The sequence below is a fragment of the Leptopilina heterotoma genome, unplaced genomic scaffold (assembly GCF_015476425.1).
Source record: "Leptopilina heterotoma isolate Lh14 unplaced genomic scaffold, ASM1547642v1 Lhet_65, whole genome shotgun sequence".
Lineage (NCBI taxonomy): Eukaryota > Metazoa > Arthropoda > Insecta > Hymenoptera > Figitidae > Leptopilina > Leptopilina heterotoma.
The window spans coordinates 1,092,808-1,119,556 of NW_025111152.1; the positions used below are offsets into that span (position 1 = coordinate 1,092,808).

Here is a 26,749-nt window from a genome sequence, read left to right on the forward strand (position 1 = left end):
ACAATTTCTTGTACCAGGATTTGGAACAAGTTCTTGTATTAGAACTTGTACAAGAAAATGTACGAGTACTTGTACAAGATCTTGTACAAGTTCAAGTACAAGTTCAAGTACAAGTATTTGTACATGAACACGTTCATGTTCTTGCACAAGTATATTTATAAATAATTTTTTTTTAGAAAATTGGATCAAGTAAATTAATAAATAAATTTTTTTTTTAAAATTGGCATTTTAATAACTTATAAGCATTAAGACTCTCCACTTTAGGCAAGCCAAAAACTATTGCGCAGCTCTAAAAGCTTATAAAAACTACTGCGCAGCCTTTAATGTTTTTAATTTTTACAACTTAAAAATAATGTTTAAAGAAAATGTACAAGTACTTGCACATGAACTCGTACAAGATCTTGCACAAAATCTTGTACATTTTCTTGTACAAGTTTATTTTCTTGTACAAGTACTCGTACATTTTCTTGTACAAGTTCTAATACAAGAACTTGTTCCAAATCCTGGTACAAGAAATTGTACATGTTCTTACCAGAACTTGTACAAGTTCAGCTGCTGAACGTGTGCATTTTCTTGTACAAGATCTTATACAGGGATTTTTAGTAGGGCACTCACTGCTACCCGACTGGTATTAGCGCGTGCCTTCGAGCGTCGGGCGAGTTATTGAATCCAAGGCCTCAATTTATTTGTGGTTATAATATTAACATATTATTTTTGACATTATAACTCTTAAAAACTCTTAATGATTTTTCACCCTTAAATTGAAATTCCATGTTTAAGACAAAAAAATAAATTACTATTAATGAATAATTTTTAGTATTATTGTGAATTATTAATAATAAAAAAATTTTTATTATTTTAAAAAATAGTTAAATTATAAATAATAGAGAATAAATAATTAAATTAATAATTTTTACCATATTATTATGATAAACATATTAATTTATATATATATATAACATACATTTTTAATAATTTTTCTATAAATAAATATGATACAGTCAATTTATTATGATAACACTGTATATAACGGTCCCATGATTCAAAAGGAAGTTTAAGCGAGGTCGCTTCCAAGCTTGCGTGGCTATGCGGTATGTGTATTCGACTTGCGTCCTCGAGGTCTAGGGTTCGATCCCCCGTGCGTGCAATATTTTTCCGTCTTAGTTTTAAGTGTTTTGTGTATAATTCTTAATAATGTTACATAAAGTATAGGTTTAAATAATTATTAACAATAATAATAATAAATTAGGCATTAATTTAAATAAGATAGTATGTCTAAATTAATGAAAGAAAATAAGAAAAATATTTTTTTAAAAACTTAGTTCAATAAAAGCAATTGTAATAATTATTTACATTTTTAATGACACTCATAAAATTTTATTTACTACAAAAATATTAATAATAATTATTAATATTGAAGTAAATACTCCCCATGCTTTAATAATCAAATAACGATTTAATAGAGCTTTAATATAATAAAATGCAGTCAGTATTGGATTTCTACCTGGGTAGCGAAAAGATCGGGGGGAATCCCATGGCCCCGACCGGGTCCCGACAGGGCGGCCAGATCGGGCAAAGTGCCATGGCCCCGGTCAAAATTTCTGCACGGGACCCTTAAAAAGGTCGTTCTTTAGACATCTGGTCATAGGTTATATTACAATTTATGGTTTCCTTTAACATTTGGAAACAAAGTGTTGACTTTTGTTCGGAAAATGTATTTTTTCTAGAAGGTTAAAGTTAACTGTTAAGAAGGATGAAATTTGAACTGCCTTTTTCACGGTATAATCTGTGAGCGATAAAAATGTTGTGTGAACGAATTTTCTTAGAAAAAAGATAATTTTGAAATGTTTGTCTAGTCTGTTCAATGTTACTCTTATAGGGTCCATTTTAAGTTATTTGAAAAATATAATTTGAAAAATAAAAGTGAAAAATATACAGGATGTAACACAAAAAACAATTTCCATTTAATGTTGAGATATAGTAAAAAAATTCTTGTAAAAAACAGGACTTGAAAATGGAAGAAAGTATTCTAACTACTTACTATAATCACATTAATAAAAATTACTTTCTAAATGTGAACGGTATGTAAGTTGACGCCTCTTCCACCGTTTTTCCTCAATCTTCCGTTTTTTTATAAACATAATTATAATGAAAGAAATCTTTCGACCCACTTAACCATAATTTCTACTATTTTCCAACACTTTTTTAACGTATTCGCATATTATAAAACAAATATGCGTAACAAATAATACTCAAAAGGTAATTACAGTTATTGTTTTTATTTAAATTAATGTAATTATTCGTTATAAGAAAAATTAGAAAATCTATTATTATATTATTACTACATAAGAAAATATGTTTTTTTACTTCCGTTACTTATTATTATCATCATTTGTGTAAAACTTTTTTTAATTTTAACCATTTTTTACCAATAAAGTAAATTTCTACTTTTGCATTAAAAACAAATTATTTGTTATGAAATAATAACTTTTTTCTTTCTTTTTAATAGATTATTTTATTATTATACTATAAAAATAATTTTTATTTAAATAAATTAAGTAGCATTTTGTTCAAATGATTCAAATAGAGAAATTATTGGTTTGAATAAGTTTATTTATGATTTAAATAAAAATGATTACCAAAGTAATCGACTATTTGATTGAAATAATTTATTTTTAATTTGACATTAATCCCCTTAATATAAAAAAAATTTCTTGATCGAGGAAGAAAACTGCAAACTGTTCGTTAGAAAAAAATGAGTAAATAAAATCTTCTATTGTGATTTGAAATAGATAAGATTTTTTAGACATTAGGGTGATGTGTACACTATAAAATCTCACGGTTCTCGCGCTTGAATGCTCTGCTGAACAAAATAAATCAAGTTCTTTACTATAGCTTTGTTTATTGTTTTATTTATGTATAAATTAAACTCAAAGCGAAAAAGTAAAGAAAATTAGAGGAAATAAATAAAATAAGACGTATAATAAATATATATTAAATGATAAGTTTACTTAGCAGTAATAAACAAGAGCATGGAGTATCTTACTCGTAAAGAATGTCTACGTTTCTAATAATGAAAAGTACTTACGCAGATTCATTATGCAAAAATGTCTAAGAGAAATTTTAAATATATGTTTCATATATGAAAGTATGGAAAAAAGTTTTATAGTTTGAAAATTATAGAGGTATAAGTATAAGTATCAGTATTTCCATTAATTCTCAGATGCTTTCAATAATTTTTCTCAAAAAACTTTGCTTGAGACTTGCAAATAGTTTGACATGCTCTCTGTCAAGTCTTGACAGAAATCCATGGTAAGCTAGGGTTACCAACTATATTTTTTGTAATGTATAGGACTTAGGCTTTAAAAAAAGAGTACAAAAGTAGTACATATATTTTAAAGTGCAATTTAAATAAGAAATTTAATTATTTTTTTATATCAAATCACATTTATTTCACTTATATGTGACCGCGTCTGACAAAAGGGACCTTTTGCCAAAAAAATCGATTTTTAGAATTAGACGGTTTCTTGTACTTTTAGGTCCTTAAAATGTAATGCAATTATAGTCCCAGGGAAAAAATGTTTTTGGTCATAAGGTCTCTTTTCTCAGACCCGGTCACATATAATTATTTTGAACATGTATTAATATTATTTGCTTAAAATTTGTGACATTACATTTAACAATGTTAACATTCTTAGAGTATAATAAAATTTAAGTTTTCAAACTTATATTTATCAATTTTTCCTACTTCACTGAACAGTGTTTCAATCTTTAGAAGGTGTTTATAAAATTAACAGAAGTTTGTATGATTCCTTTTACGCTCGAAAGTTGTAATTTGTTTCTAAAACCACTAAAACTGATTTTTGTGAAATGCATTTTTAATAAACATTCTGAAAAAAAATCTTTATCAATTGCTAAAAACTGATCATATTTGAAAACCCGTACAATAATTAAAAGCCGGTAGGATAAACCCTACAGACTCTAAAAAGAGTACATGTCCGGGGAAATGAGTGCGGTTGGTAACCCTAAGGTAAGCTTATTGTAAGATTACAAATTATTTTACATTGTATTTGTTTATTTTGATTTTAATTAAGATTCAAAGGTGTCTTAAAGCCCATGAATTGCTTTTGTATGTGTATTTTATATGGAAAAAACTCTCTTTCGTATATATTTACTGTAAAATCGTCAAAAAACCGTATTATTTGATCAGAGTGGGGCAAACCGGACCCCCTAACGGTTTTTTGACTCTTGTGACTAAACGAATCAACCGATTTCATTTTTCGATGGCTTGTTTGAAAGAACATTTAATTGCGCAACTTTTTCCCAGAGGCACCTATACTTTATCTTTTATTGTTTAGTTGCTGTGTTAACTTTAAAAATTTTTGCAAACGGTCCGGTTTGCCCCACCCCCTGGGGTAAACCGGACCCCCCATGGGCAAACCGGACCGTTTGGTTTTTTGTTTATAATATTGCATTTACATAATCTACAATAATAAAAAACATAAAGAATCATGTAAACAATGGTTGTAGTAATTAAAATAATAATACGGGATTGAATTTTAAGGAGGAACTGGACGGTGAATCGGGCAAAAAGTTTATGACATTTAGGGAAAATATATATTTCTAAAAGTATTCAATATAGGAATGTCTAAATGTTGCGAATGAATAAAATAGTAATTAAATATGTCTAAAAAATATCAATTATATAATAATTAAAATGTTTTTTTAAAGAAATTAATATTTCTTAACAATGCTGAATGAAATTTTTGGTCGTGAATGTACGAGTTTATAACCTAAGAAAATAAAAGTTACTAAAAAATAATTTCTAATCTATTAGGAAATAGGCTGTAAATATGTTTTTTGTCTAGAATAGTCTAGTAACTGCATGAGCGAGTGAGTTAGCACTATTTTTACACAAGCCCGTGTAGAAATTTGGGCAGGGGCCTGGCCGGGTCCAGACCGGGCTTCCCTAAATCGGGATGAAACAATAAAACCGGCCGGGGCCATGGCGAAAGCCCGATTTGCCCTTTGCCCCCGATTTTCCGAGCTCCAAGACCGGGGCCCGGTCGGGTTCCCTGTTTCATGCGGGGTCAGGGCCCGGGTGGGCAATTTCTGCACGGGAGTGTGAGGCGATGCGACAGTTCAACTGAAAGCAACTTCAAGCGCAAGCGCAATATGAGAGATATGAAAATAACCCAGCGGGCACACTTCTCTTTTTGATAACTTCAAGTTATCGTTTTGAGTAGATGTCAACATTTTAATGCCTTTTAGTTATCGTGTGCCCCTTGGGAATTGATATTTGTTTTCAATTTTCTAAGTTATAGTGTTTATATATATTTTGAAAAGGATTTTTCTCCCAATTTGGACAATTAATGCAAAATAGGGAAAAATACCAGTTATCCCTGAAATTTTGTTCTTTCATTTGTGCACAAGAAATTGAAAATCCAATATAAATACACGACTTCAGGAAGTAAAATGAGAAAATTAGATGTGCTCATTAGGTGCTGCCCTCTGGTGGCAATTTTATGTATCGCGCATTTGTTTAGCTTTTTCCTATTTTACTTCCTGTCGTTGTAAATCTAAATAAATCTTTTACTTCTTGCGCGCAAATGAAAGATAAAATATTCAGGATATCTTGTATTTTCTCCGATTTTGCAATAACTGCCCGAATTGGAAGAAAAATCATTTTCAAATCAAGTATACATTTGAGCAGCCATTTTTAAAAGGCGATCACTGCGGAACACCATTAAGAAACGAAAATTAAAACAAAATGGCTAATAATTAGATTTTCGAATAATTTAAAATTAAAAAATATTTAAATTTGATTAGGTAATTATTTAAATTCTTAATTAGTACAATAAATAATTTTAAATTTCAATTATTATTAATAAATTCATTAAACTCTCGTTTTCAATATTATTCATAAGAGATTTGTTTTAAAATTTGGCGCGCATCATTATGATTGGTTCGATTTTCTTTATCGTCAACTACCCAGGCGGCACACGATAACTAAAAGGCATCAAAATGTTAACATCTACTCAAAACGATAACTAGAAGTTATCAAAAAGAGAAGTGTGTCCGCTGGGTATCTGTATTTTTTCTGCGACGTTGCTATGTTTCTACTAAAACTTTTGAGAAACTTGTGTTTCTTTTCGTATTTTTATTATTTTCTGTTAAACTAGCTTGTGAAGACACACAAAATTAATTATTTATTAAAACTGGCATCTTTAGCTTTCATATATATTTATATTAAAAAAGTTGAGATTTTTAAACAGTATTTTTTCGTTTGTGAATATTCAATTTGTTGGTTTCTCCATAAGAGACCGTGTTAAATTTATAATTTTATATAACTTTTAAACTATGCAGTGAAAAATTCTGAAATTTTCGGTACTTATTTATTATATCAAAAGAAAAAAAACCTCAAAATTTCAAGAATTTCTAATATTTATCCAGTTCCTCCTTAATTAAATAAATATTTTTTTAAATAAAAAAATAAAAATGTTTGTCATTATCAGAGAAACAATATTAAAGGGTCCAATTCTCATTGGAAGACAATTATTTTTCATTTGTAAGTAAATATTTTAATGAAAAAAACATTTTATTTAAAAATAATTTTTATGAAACTTTAATTCAATGGAAATATCCTATGGCCGGTTTGCCCCACCGAAAACGGTCCGGTTCGCCCCACAGGTTGATTTTGAGAATAAATGTTTGTCAAAAAGAAACGCTTTGCAAATTCATCAAAGTTTTTTGTGGTAAATATTCCTCACGTGTGTACCTTCAAAACCTAAGACCTAATATTTGGAAACATTACACGATTTCTTTAGAATTTCTTTAAGAAAAAATTCGTAAAAGTGTAGAAAAAAACTAAAAAAAAAACTTTTGCTCCCTTCGTCTCACAAACTCAAGCTAAAACTGTCAGATTGAAAAAATAAGGTATACTAAACATGGTTGTTTTAAATTGGTCAACAACACTTTTTCCAATTTCGCCATTCCGGAAATATTGAGAGGGGTCCGGTTTACCCACCGGTCCGGTTTGCCCCACTCTCCCCTATATATTAGGAATATATAAAAACTGAAGGTAAGGAGGTTCTATCGATAATTGATTTAATGAATAGATTTTGATAAAACTTGATGTGCAGCTAGATGAAGTTAATATAAAGGCTATAGGTACCTATGGAAAAAGTTATAAACCTTTTTGATTTTCAACATTTAACATTGAGTCTTATGGGAATTGAGTAGTTATTGTCATATATATTTACATACTGCAAAGTATTAAATGAACAGATATTGATCTAAATTTTTTAAATATTAAACCGATATGCAATAATTACATATCTATTAAAAAAATTGTCAATAGGTACCTGTGAGATTTACAATAAATCAATTTGTAAACAAAATTTACCTTTCTTCTGATAATATAAACAACACTTATAACGTTTGGCAACGTTGCATGCACTATACACATTAAATTTGAGCGCGAAATTTAAATAATAACTTTCATCACAGGTTAGAAATAATTCGGCTTTGCCAAACGTTTTACGTTCCCAGTAAAAAAAGAAGTATTGAGTGGAGCGTTTAGGAATTGAGTGAAGCTCTGAGCCAATACGGATTCGAGTAAAAACCGTATTGTGACGTTTGACTCAATCTTTTTTTCATCCGCCGAATACGGTCTTATTTTAGCATTAAAATTAAAATCACATGACCAGAGTACACATTATAAATTGAAAGCACAATTGTCCTGGAATGTAAAAATGCCGATTTCGATAAGAAACTGAATATTTGTTAAAAATTGGTAAAAGCAAAGTTTGACAAGCGCGACTGAATTTACTATGTGAATAAATGAAGTGGTAAGTTTAAATTGACGAAAAGATATCTACTGTTACCGACAGAAAGTTCCTAGAGAATTGTAAAACAATGAAATTTCATTGTTTTGTTGAATTCACCACAATTCTCTAGGAACTTTCTGTCGGTAAAAGTAGATTTCTTTTAGTCCATTCCGTCCATTTAAACTTTCCACTTCATTTATTCACATGGTAAATTCAGTCGCGCTTGTCAAACTTTGCTTTTACCAATTTTTAACAAATATTCACTGCTTCTTATCGAAATCGGCATTTTTACATTCCAGGACAATTGTGCTTTCAATTTATAATGTGTACTCTGCTCATGTAATTTTAATTTTAATGCTAAAATAAGACCGTATTCGGCGGATGAAAAAAAGATTGAGTCAAACGTCCCAATACGGTTTTTACTCGAATCCGTATTGGCTCAGAGCTTCACTCAATTCCTAAACGCTCCACTCAATACTTCTTTTTTTACTGGGTTACCAAGTGAGTCAAATCATTAAATATTTCTCACTGTTTTGACATAGCTGCGTCAAGCGATAGAACTTCCTTCATTTTTTTTTTAAATTTAGTTCTACAGAATTGTTGACTAAAAGTATGAAAAATTCATATTTTCAGATTTGAATTTGAAACCTTTTCAAAATTCAATTAATTCTAAAAATTTATCCCATAATCCTTCTAATATTCAATTAATATTTAAAACTTTAATTGAAATTCATTTTGAAATGAATTAATATTAGAAAATTCTACGAGAATTCTACACGGAGAGAGATTTTGTATTAATATTTGTTAAAATTGGCAATAGAATTTAATATATTCTTTTTCAATTTAGGGAAATCGTGTTTTATATTAAAAATTAATATTGTGCATATTAGTAGGCAGCCCTTGATATATTTTACAAAAATTAATAAAATTGTAATACAATTTAATAAAAGAATTATAATTTTTAAAAATGACTATATTAAAATCGCAGTCCGTGAAAGTATCGAAAGAATAAGAAAAATTGAAATAGTTCTTTTAAATTTTAGAATAAAATACATATTTCAATCTTTAATATAGTCAATACTAAAAATTATGAGTGAGTCGAAAAGGACAGGAAATAAAAAGACGTAGGAAGGAGGAGGATAGAATTATCGTTTCGAAAGTATTTCGCACACACACCAATGAGCTAACGCAAGCATCATACTATACATCATACTATACAAACACAAACTATATACAATTTCGGAGATCTATGTTAAAACCTATAAACGCATACATATAAACTTAACTTAAATACAAATAAACGCAATAACGCACGCACGCTGTACATTGGGAGATACAGTTCTCAACTTCCTTATATACTAAACTCGAGAAATTTTCTGAACTTGTGAGAAAGTGATATTTTCTCCATATTTTGTTTAAAAAAGTTCTTAATTTATTTTACATTATAAATACATACTTTTGTATGCTGGGTCAAAATTTTATTCAGAAATGTTTATCATAATACTGTTTTTAAAATTGTTTGTTTCTGGAAAATGATTTCTATTGAAATTATGTCCAATTTTTCGTTATATAAAAAAACCCATCATTTACTTTATTGGCATAAGAAAATGCAGCATATCTTAAATCATTTTTTTTAAATACCTTCCAATGTCCTAATTCATTTTCGTACACGGAAAAAAATTAATATCTAAACTTGAAATAATATTAATTTGAAATCAAATGGAATGTAAGTATGTCTAAAATAGACATTATAGTCACAATTAAATTCACATCTCTGATTTAGAGATTTGTTAATTTCACAACTTATCTGATGTGAATTACATTGCGTTTTAAGTTCATCATTGTCAAAGAATATTTAAACCATTTTAATTATTTAAGTATTAATTTTATATTTTAAATGCAGTTTCATTTTCAGTTTTCACTTTCCATATTTTACAAATGTTTTTCGCGTTATCACGTGTGGGACATATTTTTATTTATTAGTATTTTCAGGTTAAACTTTCGTTTGACACTTGAAAACCTAACCTATATTGAAAGTTGTACCAAACCATGTTTTTTTATTAAGAAATAGAAAAAGAATGTTTATATTGTGTGATGTTGAGATAATTTGATTCAAATAAAGAAATGAAATAATAAAAAATTCATATTATCTTCAAAAAATGTCCAATTTTTTATGATTGTCAATGGATTTGTTTATAAGTTCATACTAAAAGAAAAATATACATTCTTTGAATAATTCTCACTCTAAATTGTGATAAATCATAAAATTTGAGATTTCTAATATCATTTTCAGGCATAAAAATACGGATTCTTCACACTGATAATATATGCGGATTAGATATAACTCTAAATTTCAGTTTTAGAGATCTGTTCAAATCACACATCCGATTCCAGTGATAGTTTATGCCTAAATCTCATATTAAATCTCTAATTTAGAGATTAATTTTTTTCCGTGTAAATTTTGAATGCTCTCAAATGCTCATTTAAAAGACAATGGACTATGCCTTTTACTACAATTAGGAAATCTTCATTGTCGATTAAAATTATTGAATGAACAAAATAAAATTGTTCACCCAATTCCGACACATTTTGACACATCAAATTAAAATATTTTGGGGTAAACACAACGTGCACATGTTGCCACGAGGTTTGACTCGGATAATTTCGGAACTGCTCGACTGAAATATTCGGCTAATCTCGGACAGCTTCGTAACCGCTCTACGTCAGCCTGACGTCAGCCCATAGCCTGCTATGGCCTGCTACTAGGCTGGTCATAATTTTTATTATAGTCGATAATACTATTCGTAACTAAATTAACAACTTATGTAATTCTTCGATAGTATTTAGTATAATCATCTGGTAATACTTTTTACTATTGCATACTTTCTTACTTATAATATTACAACTTCTTATTGACTATTTCAATTTCTATTACTTCAGAATAATACAAAGTAATAATTTGATTATAAACTTTCTTAAAAATGGTAATATTAATTCATAAATGTACATGATTTCCCCAAATTGCAATCGGTTTTACTAAATACTAATATAATAATACGAAATATTAAAACAGAATCTCTCTCCGTGTATTATTTAAATACAAAAATAAATAATTAATTGAATAATTAAATGTTTCTTAGAATTGAGTTCTCACAAAGAATTTTATCAACAAATTTTTAAATAGGTAATAATTGAGTTCTTCTGACAAGTTTTAGCAACATTTTTAACAATAATTGCATTCTTCGAGTATTAAATTTTTTTTGTACTAAAAATATTTCAAGTTCTGTGATGAGTTTTATTACTTATGAAGATAATTGAATCCCTGAAAAGATCTAATTTTAATATTTATGAAAATAATTTAAATATGGCTAATAATTTTATAAAAAATTTTAAATATTAATTGATTTTTTCGAAAAAATTAATGCAAATTCTGTTTTAAATAATTAAATTTCTGTGGAATTTTTATTATTTATGAAAATAATTAAAAGTTTGCGTAGATTATTATCAAAATTTTTTTTAAATTTAATTGAATTCTTTTGCAGTTTTCTTCTCCCCTGACGGAATGTCCAGGCAAATGCGAGTACTCCTATATTTCAAGTTGGCTGAAGTCGCAAAGGTAGGGGCCCTAAGTGTTGTGAGTTGGAAAAGTTGAGATGAGATGTTGAGGAGATTGCAAAAGCCGAAAGGCATACAATGAAAAATCTTACTTTAACTTTAATTGAATTCTTTTCCGAAATTGTAGTAAAATATTATATACGAAAAATCATTGAATTCAGAAAATTTTTTGAAAATACATAATTAAATTTCGGCAAGAAATATTGCTATTTATAAAAATAATTGAAATCTTGACGAGTTTTAAAAAAATTTTTGAAAATAATCCAATTTCTGCAAAGAATTTTATTACTTTTGAAAATAATTTAATTTTTGTGATAAATATTGTTATTTATGAACATTATTGAATTTTAAAAAGAATTTTATTGACAATCCTAAAAATAATTGAATTTCTGGGAAGAATTTTGATGTTTATCAAGATACCTAATTGAATTCTTTCGAAGAATTGGGTTTAAATTTTTGAAATCATGTTAAATATTATTAAAAAATTCAACTAATTTTAATAGAATTTAAATTAAAATTCTTGGAAAAAATTAGATCTACAGAATTGTTAATTAAATGTATAACAAATTCAGATTTTCAAAGATTTTAATTTGAAATCTTTCCAAAATTCAATTATTTGTAATTTCTCCAAAATTAAATTGTTTTTAGTGTTTTTAACTATTATTTTTAACAATTTATTAAATATACATTGGACAATTTAGTTTTTTAAGGAATTTTAGGGTCACTGAATACAAATTTAGTAATGTTATTTTTTTTTTATTTAATTTTTACTGAAAGTATTGGCAGTGACCTTTAACTGATGCTGATCAATATGCAAAAGAGAATTTTAAGAAAAAGATGTAAATAATGATCTCAAGACAATTAGAACGGATGAGGAAGTTAAGAAAAAGAAGAGAAAAGGGCAGAGACAAAAGAGATACGGGAATTTACGTGAGAGAAAAGTTAACTCGTGGGATAATTCTGAAATAGGAGTTCATTGTTATTTCGAGGTCGCAACTCGCAACTACATATCTCGCCGCCTTACTTGTATTTAAAAGTTCTCGTTACGAGCATTATCTTATTATTTACATACAAGTATTATATACACATGTATATTATTTTATGATTACTATTGCTTTATATTGTGAAAGCCAGAGTGAATTCCATTTTCTTTAAAGTAATAAAAGAAAGAAATCAAATTTTACCGCGCGGTATGCGCAACTGCAACTATTGCGCACAGCTTTTGCACCATTTCATTATATTTTTCTTCAAAAATCCATTAATTAAATTAACCTCCTATTTAGAGATAAATTTAATTATGTATTTCAAACTATTCAAAATGTAGATTTTTAAATTTAATATCGAATTCAGTTTAGAGATTCTAAAAAAAGGGTAAAGTATTATAATATATGCGCCAAATTGTATATTCAATATTTTCTAAATATTTACCTTTGAAGACATCGCTGTTGAATCGAGACAAGTCATTATGAGCAATACTGAGGTAGAGTAAGTTCTCCATACCAATGAGGGCACCGTCTTCCATATAAGACATTCCATTATGACTAAGATCTAATTTAAATAAAGATTCAAGAGTGGAAAAAGCACCACGAGGTAGTGAAACTGTAAAGAAAACAAAAGGAGTAATATACCGTTATATTAGTATAATAATATAAATAAACTGAACATTCAATCATTCTTTGCAAAATGTAAATGGTTAAGGAGGTTCTCCGGCCATGTCAAAAAGCGAGATATTGTGGTTGACATTTTTCATTTTTAACATAATCGCATGTACAAGTTAAAGTTTCTACTTGAATAACTCAAAATTTAGCATCGTAAAGGGTTTTCAAATTTTTACCACATTTAAGGGGCGAAACTACATTAGACGTCTGAAAAAATCGATTTTTTTTCTTTCCCAGTGGGAAATTTGCAACCGGCGCGGATCCTCGCCTGTACCGACGCCGGAGTAGTGGTACTGGCTGGGAACCGCCTGCCTACCGCCCGAGAACTGGTATTCTACCAAAAGATGACTTGGCCAGGAGCTGGCTGGCCATCCGTCTCGGAACTGGCATTCTACCGCCCGGTAACCGGCCGCGAAGAGCCGTTCCGTGTATAATTCAACCGGCTGGGACCCGGCACTGTACCGACTGCGGATCTTTCATTTCCTAGCCAGATGTGCACTGGCAATGCTGGCATTCTACCGCCTGACAACCGGCTCGGATCCAAATGATAATTTCAACAAATATCAATAAAAAATAATAATTAATTGCAAAAGATAAATACGGATGACAATTCATTGATAGTTCACTTTACACATTTTTTTATACACTTAACGGTATTTTTTTATATTCACATTTGAAAAATCCTAACGCTTGGGGGTACGAACCTACGCCTAACCGAATATGTACGCACCGAAATCACGCACGCTAAACACTATGCTACGCTCGCATGGAACTCTCAAATCTTAAATGCTTTCAAGTCTCACTAGCTAAAATGAAAATTGTAAAATTACTACGCGGCAATAAATAATAAAATATTTTAATATTTCGTTTAAAAAGGAACTTGTTAAAATTGTTATTTTATTATTATATTTTTTAATATTTTATTACGTAATTATTAATAATTGAATGAAATTTGAATGCACAACACATTTTTTTAATTATTTAATTTGCAGAAAAGTGTCAATAAATAATTACTTAATATATTGTTTAAATTAAAAAGAGATTATTAATTAATTAACAATAAATTAATTAATAATCTGTTTTTTATATATTTATTTAATGTGTTATTGTGTTATTTATTGTAGGTATTATTATATATTGAACACATTTTCTTTCAAGTTACCCAGGCGGAAATTTCCAACCGGCGCGGATCCTAGCCCGTACTGACGCCGGTGTAACTGTACTGGCTCGGAACCGCCTGCCAACCGAATGTGAACGGGCATTCTACCGAATAGTGACTAGGCCAGGAGCGCGCTGGCAACCGGCTCGGAACTGGCATTCTACCGCCCGCTGACCGGCCGGGAGAAGCCGTTCCGTGTATAAGTCAACCGGCTGGGACCTGGCACTCTACCGACCGCGGATTTTTCATTTAATAGCCAGCTGAGCGCTGGCATTCTACCGACTGACAACCGGGTCGGATCCAAATGATAATTTCAACAAATATCAATACAAAAAATAATAATTAATTGCAAAAGATAAATACTAATGACAATTCATTGACAGTTCAATTTACACAATTTTTTTATACACTTAAACGCAATTTTTTTATTACATACACATTTGAAAAATCCTAACGCTTGGAGGTACGAACCTACGCCTAACCGAATATTTACGCACCGAAATCTCGCACGCTAACCACTATGCTACGCTCGCATGGGACTCTCAAATCTTAAATACTCTCAAGTGTCACAAGCTGAAATAAAACTTGTAGAATTACTACGCGTCAATGATACCGCTATATTTTCAATACTTTATTGAATGTATATTTAGGACTATTTCAATATTTCGTTAAAAAAGAAACTTGTTATATTTTTATTATTATATAATACATATATTGAATAATTGTTTTTCAATATAATAATATTGAACGTAATAATATTAATAATTTTAATTAACATCTCAATAATAATAAATTTATTATTATTAAGATATTATTAATTAATTTTATATATTATTAATTAACATTAATATTATTGAGAATTAATAATAAATTATCAATATTAATATTAATTAATAATATATCAATAACCATAAATTTATTATTATTGAGATATTAATTAAAATTATTAATAATTACCTTCATTATTATTATATTGAGAAACAATTATTCAATTATTATTGAGATATTATTAATTAATAATATATAATATTAATTAATAACGAATTTTTCTAATTATTTAATTTTTAAAAAGTCTCAATAAATAATTACTTAATATATTGATTAGATTCATTTATTAATAATTATTTTCTAAAATAATGCAATTACTTGTAATAATTATTTAATTTATAATGTGACAATAAATGACGAGATCCGCAGTCGGATCCGCCCCAGTACCGAGCCAGTACAGACTAAACATATTCGTCATTCTTCCGACGCCGCAGAAGAATAAGATCCGCCGGCGGAAGAAATCCAGTACCGAGCCGGTACTGACAATAGTGGGAAGACGGTTCCGACAGTCGGAGCATAATCTGTACCGCGCCGGTTGCTTTTTCAGATCCGAATCGGTACAGACCGTCGGTACTTGCGGTCTGTACGGGCGCGGATCCCAGCCGGTTGTAAATTCCGACATTCGTCCGACTTTTCCGCCTGGGTATAATATTATTATTTATTGAAAATTATTTATTTAATTGCACATTAATAAAGTTGGATTTTTATAAATATAATGAAAAAATTAAGTTTCTTATATTCTTCCTTTGCATCAATACAATTAATTTATTTATTGGTTAAATAATAATAATAATAATAATATTATAATAAATGCAATTAGTTATTGTAATAATTAATTAGCTATGATATATATAACTAGCTGTCGTACCCGTCTTCGACGGGTTTTAGTTTCTACCAATACATTTAACAGTGTGTCTACCAATTTGGAAAATAAGGAAATAGCTCAGGAATTTAATTTGACCGGAAAAAAATAATAATTAGTTAGGTACCATTATAGCTATTTCAGTAGGAAAATATTACTATTTGAATCAGTGATTGACTTTTTATTATCAAATTAGTTATTTTAACCAATTCAAATGCAGAGAACAATATTTGTCAATTTGTAGTACTTTAATTAATGCATTAAAAATTTATCAAATTTCCCACCCAGTTTTTGGAGTTATAGTAGAGTCTAATTGGAACTAATTGTATCGCAAAGGTTACGACTGCTAAAACCTAACATAAGACCTATATTTTAGACTGAAAGTAGGGCTTAAATTTTGACCCGGGTCTGTTTTCATAAATATTATACATCAATAAAAATTAAAGTAAAAAGCAATTTTTTAAAAGCGAATTAATATAATGAAACTTTTTCTTAATTTGATTGGAAAATTCCCAGCTTTTTCCAGTTTTCCCCGTTTGGTAGTTACCCTGTTAAATGTATTAGTAGAAACAAAAAACTGTCGTAGACGGGTACGACAGCTAGTAATATAATCTATATTTTATATGAACTTAAGAAAGAGTATTTTCATAAAAATAAGTAAATTTTTATAGCCATTTGTAGATTTATTTATGGATAAAATCAAGTAAATTTAAATTTAACAAAAAAAAGATAAACCGTGAAAAAGGACAAAGCAGGAAATTTTGTTAAATAAAATAGACACCGTGTTAACTTTTGTCTTTACATTGCTCAAAACATCTCTAAAAGTTAAATCTAGAGTTAAAATAAAAAAAACGTTTTAACATATAAGTTTTTGCCTAGTGGCATATAATATGCTTGTATTGTATCAGAGGTGACTTACAATTTCTTGACATCCTGCAATATCATTTTAATCATAAAAAATTTGCATTTTCAATATTTCTGAAATTCTTGAAAATATTAGATTAATTTGATAAATAATTCTCAATTACACTATTTTTACGTCAAAATAATAATCAGAGACTCCAAAAATACTACTGAATTAAACTTCATAGTAATTAGTATCGATTTTTTGATATTGAAAATATTTTTATATTTACTTATAGGATAGTATTTTTTGCAAAATTATGCTAAAATCTGACTAAATAACATATAATATTGAATTTTAGAAAGTTTAAAAGCTATCCATTAAAAATGTGAAATTTGGAAATTTTCCATTTTTTGAAGTTTTTGAAAATATTTTTATATTTACATCTTAGTTATAGGATAGTATTTTTTGCAAAATTATTCTAAAATGTGACTGAATAACATGTAATACTCAAATATAGAAAGATTAAAAGCAATCCATGAAAAATGTAAAATTTTGAAATTTTTGATTTTTTGAAAACATTTGTATACTTACATATTAGTTATAGGACTTTATTTTTTGCAAAATTATGCTAAAATGTGACTAAATAACATGTGATACTCAAGTATAGAAACTTTAAAAGCAATCCATGAAAAAATTAAAAATTTTGAAATTTTCGATTTTTTGAATTTTTTGAAGAAATTGAATATCTCCCGTTCTAATTAATATTTTTTAAATCTGTAAATTTATAAACCTTCCTTGGGTCAATACCTAATAACCTACTAAGTTGGACTTAAATCGATTTACATGTTTTTGTGTGATTAGGGTACAAAGTTTTTGTGACAGACATACGTACATACATACGTACATACATTAAATTTTTTAAGAATATTTTTGGAATCCCTGATGTCCATAATAACTAATCATGTTAACATTTTGGAGTTTTAAGCAATGTACAGACAGACATCTGATTTTATTAATAAGGATAAAATAAATTTATGATTATGGGCAATTCTCTGGAACCTTTAACCTTTAGGTGTCTTATATTTATTATGCAATTACTCAAGATATATCAAATGTTTTATAAAAAGAATTATTGTTCCATGTAAAGAATGTTTAATAATATTAAAATATGTTAGTTTAAAAATTATTAAATTATGTTTAGTAATTAATATATATTTTTTAATGTGGAAAAGTAAGCAAATCACGAGAGTCCCTTTAGGTACTTTCAGAAACATAAACTAATTTTATAAGTTGGCACATCAACATAGAATAAAACGACGAATACATAAATGTAAATGAATATCTAAGGATTATTTTAAAAGTAATTAGAAGATTATACGCATTTGGAAAGTAAAGATATTTAATTTCGAAAAATTTCCGTTATTTTCGTGTCAGGACCGTAACTGCAAACGTACTTGCAGATATTTCAAGAGTGCCTTAATAAAATGAATTCAACAATACATAGAATGAAAGCTTAAAACTTACTAAAACTGTGGCCAGTTGAAATTTTTATGTGCAATAATTTATATTGAAATTATTGAAGAATATTGTTCTTGAATTCGACAGAGAACCTGGTTATGTCAGGACCGTAAATGATTCGGCACAATTAAACAAAACTTTAAAAATTTATCAAACCTGTACGCACATTCGCACAATTATATTTTTTACTTGTGTGTAAAAGCACGCCTTAAAATTTTCAATAATTATCGAGATACAAGGAGGTACACGTGAAAATGTCAGGACCGAAATTGTCAGGACCGTAAAAAACTAATTTTTTGTCGCAATAAATTAGGATTTCAAGGTTGTCAGTGTGATAAATTGATAACTTCACTATTGACCGTTCTGTTTTTAAAGTTCAAAATAGAAATATGTAATTCGTAAAGTTAAAAATAATGAGGTCAATGAAAGAAATTTAGAATAAAAAGCAGAACAAATGAGGGAAAAAAGAAGGAAAAAAAGGGAAAAAGAAGCAGAATACAATTTGAAAAACTTGCATCAGAGAAGGAAATTATTAAGGTTATCTAGAAAAAATATTACAATTAAGATAAATTTAATTAAATAAATAAATAATAATTAAGTTCACTAATTTTTATTAAAATATTTAAATTTGACCAATTTAATTTAAATTTAATATAACTCTAATAGAGAATATTAAAAAATAAATAATAAATATTATAAAAAAGTAAAGACAACCAAAATATTTAAATCCAAAACAATCGAAAACAATAGATTTTAACCTGTAAAAAATCGTCTTATTAAAAAAGAATAAAAATATATGAGACCTTCGAAATATTACATTTTTAACTGCAAAAATAAATTCTAAATGCTAATTTTAATTTATATACAAATTTTTATTAATGTGCTAGTAAATTTTTTTTTTCAAGTCAAAAGTTAAAGGTTCCAGAGAATTGCCCTTATACTGATAATGTGAACTATAACAATAAATGACGAGATCCGCAGTCGGATCCGCCCCAGCACCGAGCCAGTACAGACCTAACATCCGTCATTCTTCCGACGCCCGTAGAAGAATGAAATCCGCAGGCGGAACAAATCCAGTACCACGCCAGTACTGACGAAAGTAGAAAGGCGGATCCAAAATTCTGAGCCTAATCTGTTCCGCGCCGGTTGAATTTTGGGATCCGAATCGGTACAAAACATCGGTACTGGCGGTCCGCACGGGCGCGGATCCCAGGCGGTTGTAAACTCCGACATTCGTCCGACTTTTCCTCCTGGGTTTTTGCATAAATTGATAGTTAAGGTATTCAAAAATAGGCTGAAAAAGTTTTTAGAGCAAAATTCGACGTCCTCGCTGTACTGGTGATGAACGGAGCGCGCTCCAGGCTACCGTAGATTAGTAGAATAGGCGTAGCACTTTTGAGACTAAGGAGGGCAGAAAGGCACGAAAAGAGAAATTATTAGACTTACATGCTACTTATGAAGCAGATGAATGGATATGTATAGTGCTGGAATAGCCGATTAAAGTGTAATCACATTAAAAAATTTTTTTTGTACAAATATCAATTTTTTGATACTTTTTTTCAAATGCGTTTTTCTGAAAACAGGATTTTTGAAATTGCCGTGCAGTGTAGCTCAAAAAGTTATTGACCGATTTTAAAATGAAAAATTGGAAATTGTTCGTTATTAAATTTATTATTAAGTGAACTAAACTTGAAAAAAAATGTTAGTACCTTTTTTTAAATAAAAAAGTAGGCAAAAAATCGAAGATTTTTTTAAAAGTAGTGTCAATTTTTAATATTTTCACTTAAAAGTTAGTTCACTTAATAATAAAGTATTTATAAAATGTGAATAAACTTGATTTTTTGCTTTTGGACAAAATCTGTGGGCTCAGGACTGCACGGCAGTCATGAACTCCGGCGGAACATAGCTCTATATGGAATAGCTTCCAATTTGGAAGATTTTTTATATAAACGCTTAAAAAAAATATGAGTTACAGTTAAATATATGAACAACATGGTGAAAATGTTTTATTTCATTCAAAAAAATTCATACCTTAAAAAAAAATTCGCGAAAAACGGCTAAAAACAGCGTTCTAATGTGGTTTCCCCCCTTAAAGCGCACTAGAAGAAACATTTTCTCAAGCTTTGAAAACAATCGATAAAAAAACAAAATTAATGAGGTCCCAGAAGTTCTGCCGTACAAATGGAAATAAGCGTATCTGCTATTTTCATCGAAATTAACTTTATTACAACTTTCGGAGTCTTTAGTTGCAAAGTGTATGTAACTGGAAGTAATTCTTTAAAATATCAATCTTATAATTGTATATATATTGTAGTAAGTTTGCCGTAAGCTTGTTGCTAAAAATTTTATTTTATGGTATTAATATATAATAGTGCAATATTGCGGCAAACTGTACTCTTTATCTCCACTTAGCACCGAAAATTCCCAGAAAGTTGAAATTAACTTGACTGCAACCTTCTGAATCTTTAAGAGTCTCGAAACTCCTGAAACTTGACATAAATCTTTAAATGTCCACAGATTTTCAATGTTGGGCGCAGAAGTTGAATGAACATTGCATGAAAGTTTAACATTTTTTCTAATTTTATAAAAGAATTTTAAGAAAAAAAGGGAAGTTTATAGAAAACTTAAAAAAGTTTTAAAAAACTTAGACATTTTTTTAACATTAAAAAAATGTTAAACTTTTATGCAATGTTTAGTCAACTTTTGCGCCCAACATTGAAAATCTGTGGACATTTAAAGATTTATGTCAAGTTTTAAGAGTTTCGAGACTCTTAAAGATTCAGAAGGTTGCAGTCAAGTTAATTTCAACTTTCTGGAAATTTTCGGTGCGTGACTGTCAGTTTAAGGGGACTTGTATTATAAATATAAATATACTACTAAACTTTTTGAATTCAAAATATGTTTTGAAAATTCTTTTAACATTAAAATAAAAGAGAAGCAATGCAAAATGTCTTGATCAGTAAAAAAAATAGTCATTGCCTAATTTGTACAGTGAGTGATCATGAAAAATTGAAGGGCTGGCTGCAATAAGGGGACGAACGCGTGGTTGAAAGGGATAATACCAGTCAGGTAGCAGTGAGCGGCTCAAGGCTTGTCACTGCTACCCGATGTGGTAGTATCCCTTCCAAGTCTCATATTCGTCCCCTTATTGCAGCCAGCCTTTCAATTGCAAACAATTAGTTCAAATCTAATATAGTTCATTTTAAGATTATTTAAGAAAAATGAATTTATAGGGGAGAGTTGTCAGAGTTTGACAGGGTTTAGGGTTGAGCCACCGTATTTATATCATTTTATCACACTAGCGCAATCTATCTTTGTACGCAAATTCTTGCTACTAAGTGTCAGCCATCTTTTCATATGAATCGCAGTTAAGTATATGAACGCATACTTGAGTATCGTACCATTTTGTGATATAGGCTCAGCAAAAACTTTTTTGTGGTGTCAAAAAAAGAGAACTAAATGTAGAAGAAATGTGCCAAAGACAAAATAAGTTTACAGAAATTGTTCATTAGGATGATATTTTGGTCAAATTTTTTTACAATGTTCAGCAAAAACATTGCATTTGAGTTGATCTTTCCAACAATATGCGCGAAATCGCGAAATTCGTTCTACAGGGGAAGTTATGAAGAAAAGTCAAAACTATGCCCAACTCTAACAACACTCCCCTATCAATTACACTCGGTTACAAAAAAATGTTGATATATAGTGTTTACTTCAAAATTCTTGTGTTTATTGAATCCCAGCAATTTTGACTCATTTGAGCCCTTTTAGAAGTTTTTTATCATGTTGAGTAAAATAAAAATTTTCAGTGCTACTACCCAGTAAGAAACGAAAAATTGAAAAGTATTAAAAAGATTCTATTCTTTTGAATGCCATTTCTGTCCAATACTTTTCTATCCAGTGAGAGCAATATAAATAGTAACGATATCAATCCTCTTGAATACCCAGTAAGAAAGCAAAGATTAAAAAGCATTAAAAAAATTCTATCCTTTTGAATACCATTTCTGCCCTATGCTTCTGAATTCCGCGACAGTAGTATAATAACCCAGATAGCACAATACTTTGTAGGAACTTAGCAGGAAACTATTCGAACTTAACGCGGTTAAGTTCCTGCTAAGTTCCCTGAACTTTTAAATGTCCTCCGGTTTAAACTTAACGGTGTTAGCTTCCTGGAAATTATCGATATAAATTTGCTGAAAAATTGCAATGTAACTTTTGTGAAAAAAAGATATTTAAGTTTAAAGAAAGTTTTCTGTGTAACTTTCCATAAAACTAGCTCTTCTAAGTTCCCTAAAAAATGATAAGCAATTTTCCCCAAAAATAGAAATGTAAGTTTTTAGGAAACGTAATTGATTAAGTTAAAGAATATAATATATGCTATTATATAATTAAAAAATTGTACACTTGGAAAATTAATATGTATTTATTACTTATTAATACAATAACAATAATAATAATAATAATAATAATAATAATAATAATAATAATAATGAATTTATTATAATTATTTTTTTGTTGACAAAATTAATTATTAATAATAAACACCATTATTAATTTCAATGGAAAAATAATTTTAAAAAATTATTTTACAACTTGCTCTTATCTATTTAATTTATTACTACCTGAATTAAGTTTAGATTTCTAACAACAATTTATTGCGAAACAAATGTTTTTTTAAAATAAAATTTGGGGGGAGTGGGAATTGAACCCTAGTTTGCAGAACAGAAATCGAGAACCTAACCACTAACCTAAACGACCATCTGAATACAGGAAACAAAAATCTTCCACGCTTGATGCGCATACCAAGCAGATTGCGCGGGAAAATTTGAAAATGATTTCATTCAATGTAACACGAATAACTTTGTATATAGTTACTTAATATTTATTATATGATTTGTTAATTAAAACTTCATAATATAAATTAATTTTAAAACATTTCTATAAACAAAATTAGAAAATAATTAATTTATTATCTTTACATTTATTTTAAATACACATTTTTTTCAGTAGAAATTTTTTCAAAAAAAAGTTTGAAAATTTATTTATTTAAATTTATATCTTTTACGAAGAATAAAATTAAATAATAATAATATAAATAATTAAATTAAATAATTGTTACTAAATATTATTGGTTAATTAAAACTTCATAAATTAATTAAAATAATTTAATTAACTATAAATAAATTAATTTAATTGAATAATTATTTATCTAATTATTAATTCATTTTTAATATAAAACTAATAATAATTATTATACAATTAATTATATTAAATTAATAAATTAAATTAATTTTAAATTAAAACAATACTAAATTAAAATACTATTTTAAATGTATAATTATGCAAATTACAAAACTTTTTATTTTCAAATATTGACTTTAATTTCAATAATTACACATTAAAAATTTAAAAGAATTCACTTACCTAATAAGTAATTAATTATTATTATTTATCACTTTCAAAAATTGTAATAAATTTACTGTAAAGAATTTGGATTTTTTAAATTTTAATTATATTCATTTAAAATTTGTTCACTGCAATAATGACTAAACTAAATAAATTTAATTTTAGGGTGGTCACAAGTTTCAGTTTATCCCTGGCAAAATTCTTTTTACAGAAAAATATGAAAGTTTATGGAAAATGAGTAAAATTTATGAATTTTAATGATTTCTAAAAATTAGAATTACAACCCTTCCTGAAGTGAATCATTTTCTACAATCTTTAACTAAACTTCATCTCTAAATAAATTATTTTTTATATAATGTTCCGAAAGTTCTTCTAGAATTCAAATCTAAATACAAGAACTCAATTTTTTATGATAATTGGAACTGTCCATGTTTTTATATTAAATTATAAAGCTACAATATTTTCAAAAAATTGTAATAAAGAAATTCTTTATTACCCAATTTAGAGATGAAGTTTAGTTAAAGATTGTAGAAAATGATTCACTTCAGGAAGGGTTATAATTCTAATTTTTAAAAATCATTAAAATTCATAAATTTTACTCATTTTCTATAAACTTTCATATTTTTCTGTAAAAAGAATTTTGCCAGGGATAAACTGAAACTTGTGACCACCCTAAAATTAAATTTATTTAGTTTAGTCATTATTGCAGTGAACAAATTTTAAATGAATATAATTAAAATTTAAAAAATCGAAATTCTTTACAGTAATTTTATTACAATTTTTGAAAGTGATAAATAATAATAATTAATTACTTATTAGGTACCAAGGTGGGAATTTAGGTTGTTCGCCAGAGTTTGAAGGTTGGCCCAAGGTTGGCCTAACTTTGGCAAGCAAAGTTTTGGTTGCCAGAGTTTGCCCAACTTTGGCAAGTACTTGTGCCCACAGTTGCATTGTAAGTTGGGCCAACTTCCTTATGAGTTGTCGGGCCAACCATCGTCGCCATTAGACGGTCGCCGTTATCATCTGTATGGTTGGCCCAACCTCTGGCACGAGAAGTTGGACCGACTTTGTAAAAGTTGGCCCAACTATGGGCCGACCAAAAAATCGCACCTGGGTAAGTGAATTCTTTTAAATTTTTAATGTGTAATTATTGAAATTAAAGTCAATATTTGAAAATAAAAAGTTTTGTAATTTGCATAATTATACATTTAAAATAGTATTTTAATTTAGTATTGTTTTAATTTAAAATTAATTTAATTTATTAATTTAATATAATTAATTGTATAATAATTATTATTAGTTTTATATTAAAAATGAATTAATAATTAGATAAATAATTATTCAATTAAATTAATTTATTTATAGTTAATTAAATTATTTTAATTAATTTATGAAGTTTTAATTAACCAATAATATTTAGTAACAATTATTTAATTTAATTATTTATATTATTATTATTTAATTTTATTCTTCGTAAAAGATATAAATTTAAATAAATAAATTTTCAAACTTTTTTTTGAAAAAATTTCTACTGAAAAAAATGTGTATTTAAAATAAATGTAAAGATAATAAATTAATTATTTTCTAATTTTGTTTATAGAAATGTTTTAAAATTAATTTATATTATGAAGTTTTAATTAACAAATCATATAATAAATATTAAGTAACTATATACAAAGTTATTCGTGTTACATTGAATGAAATCATTTTCAAATTTTCCCGCGCAATCTGCTTGGTATGCGCATCAAGCGTGGAAGATTTTTGTTTCCTGTATTCAGATGGTCGTTTAGGTTAGTGGTTAGGTTCTCGATTTCTGTTCTGCAAACTAGGGTTCAATTCCCACTCCCCCCAAATTTTATTTTAAAAAAACATTTGTTTCGCAATAAATTGTTGTTAGAAATCTAAACTTAATTCAGGTAGTAATAAATTAAATAGATAAGAGCAAGTTGTAAAATAATTTTTTAAAATTATTTTTCCATTGAAATTAATAATGGTGTTTATTATTAATAATTAATTTTGTCAACAAAAAAATAATTATAATAAATTCATTATTATTATTATTATTATTATTATTATTGTTATTGTATTAATAAGTAATACATACATATTAATTTTCCAAGTGTACAATTTTTTAATTATATAATAGCATATATTATATTCTTTAACTTAATCAATTACGTTTCCTAAAAACTTACATTTCTATTTTTGGGGAAAATTGCTTATCATTTTTTAGGGAACTTAGAAGAGCTAGTTTTATGGAAAGTTACACAGAAAACTTTCTTTAAACTTAAATATCTTTTTTTCACAAAAGTTACATTGCAATTTTTCAGCAAATTTATATCGATAATTTCCAGGAAGCTAACACCGTTAAGTTTAAACCGGACCCAGTAAAAAAAATTCGATATAAAATTCGATACACGGACCGCGGAATTCGTATACCCCTATTGAAAATCCCCATATGGGAAACCACATGGGATACCACATGGGATCCTATGTCAAAAACCATGTAAACCCCTACTTCCATGAAGGAAACCACGTGGTTTACCGTGTGGTTTCCCATGTCAAACCATATGGGAAATTGAGACAGGATTTTAGTTAGGAATAGACATGGGGAATTTGAACAGTTCATCTATGCATAAAACCATATCAAATCCCACATGTTTTTCCCAGTCAAATCCTAAACCGAATCCCATGTGAAAAACAGTATCATTTATTTATAATGATTTTCCCATGTCAAACCCTAAACCAAATCCCATGTGAAAAACATTATCCGCCTTATTGAATATCCCTACATGGGAATACACTTGGAATTTTACAAGGGATTTCACATAGGATTTTATATGTGAATTGACATAGGATTTCATGCAAGATTTCACCTAGGATTTAATGAGACATCACATAGTATTTTATTAAAGATCCAATGAAGAAATTTTCAAAGTATTAAAAATTATTTAATAAAAAATTAAATAATAAATAGTATTAGTGTTACAAGTCATCAAAAAAGTAAAAAAACGATCATTTGAAACA

General features: G+C 27.9%; 1 protein-coding gene across 1 annotated transcript in view; it reads right to left on the bottom strand.

Moving 5' to 3' along the window:
- Positions 1–26,749, bottom strand: part of LOC122509958 (chaoptin) — a 111,979-nt gene that overhangs the window by 38,286 nt on the left and 46,944 nt on the right. Inside the window, exon 4 of the mRNA XM_043624309.1 lies at positions 12,873–13,043. Within this exon, the coding sequence (XP_043480244.1) occupies positions 12,873–13,043 (171 nt within the window). The remainder of the gene's footprint in view (positions 1–12,872; positions 13,044–26,749) is intronic.